Source organism: Zeus faber (genome assembly GCF_960531495.2).
Source record: "Zeus faber genome assembly, chromosome: 16".
NCBI classification, from domain to species: Eukaryota; Metazoa; Chordata; class Actinopteri; order Zeiformes; family Zeidae; genus Zeus; species Zeus faber.
The window spans coordinates 4,249,548-4,254,547 of NC_137202.1; the positions used below are offsets into that span (position 1 = coordinate 4,249,548).

The 5,000-nt window shown below is 41.1% G+C and overlaps 1 protein-coding gene across 1 annotated transcript in view; it reads right to left on the minus strand.

Annotated features, from left to right (window-relative positions):
* LOC307242687 (protocadherin-15-like) overlaps nucleotides 1-5,000 on the minus strand; it is a gene marked incomplete at both ends in the record, with an annotated part of 287,981 nt that overhangs the window by 157,532 nt on the left and 125,449 nt on the right. Inside the window, 3 exon segments of the mRNA XM_080017227.1 lie at nucleotides 163-242; nucleotides 1,517-1,649; nucleotides 3,045-3,238. Of these exon segments, the coding sequence (XP_079873353.1) occupies nucleotides 163-242; nucleotides 1,517-1,649; nucleotides 3,045-3,238 (407 nt within the window).

The window sequence follows — 5,000 nt, forward strand, 5'->3', positions numbered from 1 at the left end:
ATTTCCTTCTGACTGCTCCCTATCTTTCTCTCTCTCTCTTTCTCTTTCTCTCCATCATCCACCCATCTGATCAGGCATTAATCCAACCATCCATCCATTCAATCCAGATGTAAAGGTGCTTCTGGTCTTTGTTTGGGAATATGATCAAAGTGATGCTCTTACTTTTCTGTCAGGTTGAAGATCTGCTGGGGATCCCCGCTCTGAACGCGGTACGTGATCACATCGTTCTCTCGGTCCGTGGCCTGGGGGAAACAAAAAAACAAAGAATACAAAAAAAATAAGTGGATAAATTAAAGGAAGAAGGGGAGTGAAGGTCACAACCCATCGGTGCCGAAGACGAACACAGCTCTGACAGCAGTGCAACGAGGGAACTTGAAAGGAAATATTGGATTCTGCGAAAAAGTGACAATTTTAACATATTATGACATATCATTGTATATAAGATGGTATATAACATTGTATATAATTTTGCATACAACATGGCATACAACATGGTGCATTACATGACATACACCATGGTGTATGACATTGCATACACCATAGCAGACAACATAACACACAATATGACATACCACATGACATACACAGCAACATACCACATGACATACACAGCAACATACCACATGGCATGCAACACAACATACCACATGGCATACAACACAACATACCACATGGCATACAACACAACATACCACATGGCATACAACATAACATACAACATGACATACAACATGGCATATAAAATGACATACAACATGGCAGACCGCCTTGTATACAACATGGTGTATAACATTGTAAATGAAATTGTATAGAAAATGGTACAAAACATTGGATATAGCATGGTGTTTGACATGGCATATGACATGGCATATGACATTGTAAATAACATGGCATATAACAAGGTATATAACATGGTGTATGCAGTGGTTCTCAAACCATTTTTAGCAGTGTTTCCCCTCTAAGATCTTTTTTTACCCCCTAAGTACCCCCTAAAAGAAAATGAATATAAATGATGTACTGTGTGTGCATTGTATGTGTTTTTTACACACAAATATATATAAGCAACATTTTTAACTTTTTTTTTTATTTTATTTATTTTCGGAGTACCCCCTGCAGTACCCCTGTAGTGGTGTATAGGGATATGAGTACCCCCATTTGAGAAACACTGGTATATAGCATGGTGTATATATAGCATGGTATACGACATGGTACGGTATATGCAGTGTTTCCCATACATTTGATTATTATTTTTTTTACTATTTAAAGTGGGTCAAATCTCATTTGATTGTAGAGGTGTGTGCAGCGCATTGACTGCCCATCTCTCTCTCTCTCTCACTAACACATTGACAACAGATCTGCCTGTGAATACCTCTCCGTGCACACTGAATCAAAACATGATCATGTGCAGGATGTTTGGGTTCAGTACCGAAACCCACTGATATAACATGGCATATGACATAGCATATGACATTGTATAAGACATGGTACATAACACTGTATATAACAGTGTGTTTACCTGCAGGTTAAGCAGGATGGCTCCGATCCTCATGGCTTCGCTGACCTCCAGGCTGTAGGTGAAGAGCGGGAAGCGCGGGGGGCTCTGGTTGTTTGGCGGCAGCACTTCAATGTAGACCGTGGTGATGGAACTCCTGGCGGAAATACATTTTAATTGAATGAAAAAGAAGAACTTTGGACCAATTAACTGACTGGCTCCCCTCAACCAGAGATGTGTAATATTGAGATGCTAACATGCTAGCATTACAGTCACACTAATCATAAGAAAATAAACAAAATACAATATTAGTAAAATATATAATATTGTAAATTTTGCATAGTGTCCATTAACAAAGTGTTATTTAAAGTATACTCAATATTGCAGCAAATGAATAAGGCCACTGTTTGTATTTTGTGACTAATTATATAAAGATAAATAGAGCAATGCTTCTCAATCATCCAAGCACAATCTGTTTAAAAGTTTAAAGTGGTAATCCGTGAGATTATTTTGGAAAAAGAAAATCCCATTTTTGATATTTACCCCTGTGGTGTGGCGATGGTGTGGTTTGAGCAACAAATGACCTGGGTCTAGGTAATTGGGGTCCAGGATCAGAGTGGCTACATACCTGTTTCTCGTTGGTTGGTCTACCGAGCAACAGGTAAAACCCCCATCCCCACACACACACACAGGAGCGTCATGTGTCATGACAGGAGCCCCTGTCATGACACTTGTCTATCTGCTCCTGGGCTAATTCCAACTAGATCACTCTCTACAATAAACTGTCTGTCTGTGTCGTCTGGAGGTCCCTGAAAACGCAAATTGAGTGGCGTGTGGTAGACAAAACTGCCACAACCCCATATTTATTTAGCTGTAACTTTATAAGAAACAACCATTGCACTGTATTTAAGTTATGTATTTGCACCTCTACATGCTGTTTTCCTTGTGGGTGGCGGGGTCTGCCAGAGTCATTGGGAATTTTCCTCTGTAATACAAATTAAAATCCATTTTGAAACTTCAAATCCCATAATTTTCAGTATATTTTTGAACTGGTATCTCACAAGAAGCACTTTTATGGAAAACAAACAAGGGTCTTTAATTTGGCAACACAGCACAAAGAAAGCATAAATGTGTTAATCTCCCTCAGCCACAAGTTAAAGGAGGAGAGAAATAACGCTGTTCAATAAAACGAGAGCCTCTGTTGTTCAGTCAACATAATGTTATTCAACATCAACATCGTCTTTTCAATAATTCAGCTTCAACACGGCCTTACAATGCAAATTAGGTGCTAATTGATTAAAGTTCCAGATTATGAATTTGATCCAATAAAACCACATTTTTAAAAGAGAGAAAACCAATTGAGAAATGATGAGTGAAGGCCCTGATTGCATACCACACACCAAGCAAAACAAGAAAGATATGCAAAATAAAAAGGAGCAATTCCAATTCCCGTACAAAACAACAACTAAAAACAGCTAAAATGAATAAATTAATTCCTACATTTTTGTATTGAAGAAAAGTGATAATAGGCAGATAAGGAATTATGGGATACCTTCTCTGGCTCTCAGGGGCATTGTCCGAGGCCTTGACGGTCAGGGCGTAGGACCGCCCCACAGTCAGAGCCACGGCTTGGGCCACCATGATGCGTCCCGTGCGGTTGTTGATCACGAAATCGGACTGAGCACCAGCCAGGATCTCATAGGTGATGAGCCCATTCAGCCCCTCATCTGCATCGGCCGCCGTCAACTAAAGAGAGAGGTGATGGATCGAAATGAAGGGAGATAGAAATGTTTGAATTTCAATAAAATACACTTAAAAAACATAAATAATGGAAACAGGCTTGTGTGTTGCTAGAACAAAATTGCAAGGCTGCACTTATTCATCAGATTAAGTTCCAGTTCCAGTCAGAGCAGCAGCTCTGTGTTCAACACAAGTTTCACTCTGAAAGTAACGACTTTGCATCTTGATGAAAGGTTCGACTGTTTTTGGAGATTCGGTTTTGACAAGTCACTCAGAAAAAAAAGAGTTGTTAAATTTTTGCGACACTTGGTTAGTTGGGTTCAGTAGGTGTGATGCCCAATGAGCGCGCGTGACACGGGGCGTTAATTACATCAAAATGATTTATTTTGGAGGAATGCAAACTGTGAATCAGTCATATTAAATATGAATTATACCAAATGCAGAGACCTTTTTTGTCTTTATGGATTAATTTAGTTGAGTAGGGGTGTATTGGACAGAGTGGTGTCACAGTTAGTTATGTTTTCGATACAGCAAAAATTAGAAATGCCATGTCGATTTTTTTTCAGGGGAAAACGCTCGGTGAAGCATGCAGTGAATGCTTCACCACGTGAGGGCAGCGGTGTTTGTGAATGTTTATAGAGGAAAACGCCATAATTCACTTTACATTTTAAATAAACACCCAGTCGCTTGTTTTATGTGGAGACGCAGGCAAAGCTTTGGCATTTATCTGACAGTGTACACGCCTGACCTTTTCCCCCCAGATGCAGCAATTCACTATTTCGTTGCCTCCTTTTTGGGAATTTGATTGGGAGCACACTGGAGTGACCTTTATGATGATAAACAAAAATAAAAAAATAAGTTTGGGTTAAATTGATTAGTTTCGAACAAGAGCGGGATGGGGAGTATGTGTCAGTAAGATCTCTGATGCGATAAGCGGCAACGTCTCTTTAAATCAGAGCCGGTTTTCTGCAAGATAAATGGATGAAAACAAACAGAGTATCTTTCTTCCTGCTTGGGTTGAAATATATACGGATCAGCCACAACATTAAAACCACCTGCCTAATATTGTGTAGGTCCCCCTTGTGTTGCCAAAACAGCTCTGACCCGTGGAAGCATCCAGACTCCACAAGACCTCTGAAAGTGTCCTGTGGTATCAGGTACCGAGACATAAGCAGCAGATCCTTTAAGTCCTGGAAGTTGTGAGGTGGGGCCTCCATGGATCGGGCTTGTTGTTCCAGCACATCCCACAGATGCTCGATCGGATCGAGATCTGGGGAATTTGGAGGCCAAGTCAACACCTTGAACTCTCTGTCGTGTTCCTCAAACCATTCCTGAACAATGTTTGCAGTGTGGCAGGGCACATTATCCTGCTGAAAGAGGCCACTGCCATCAGGGAATACTGTTGCCATGAAGGGGTTTACAGTACTTGGTCTGGTGGTACGTGTCAAAGTAACATCCACATGAACGCCAGGACCCAAGGTTTCCCAGCAGAACATTGCCCAGAGCATCACACTGCCTCTGCGGCTTGACTTCTTCCCATAGTGCATCCTGAATACCATCTCTTCCTCAGGAAAAATTACGCACACGCACCACATGATAAAATAAAACATGATTCATCAGACCAGGACACCTTCTTCCATTGCTCCATGGTGCACTTCTGATGCTCACGTGCCTATTGTAGGTGCTTTTGGTGGTGGACAGGGGTCAGCATGGACACTCTGACCGGTCTGTGGCTACACAGCCCCATACGCAGAAAGCTGTGATGCGC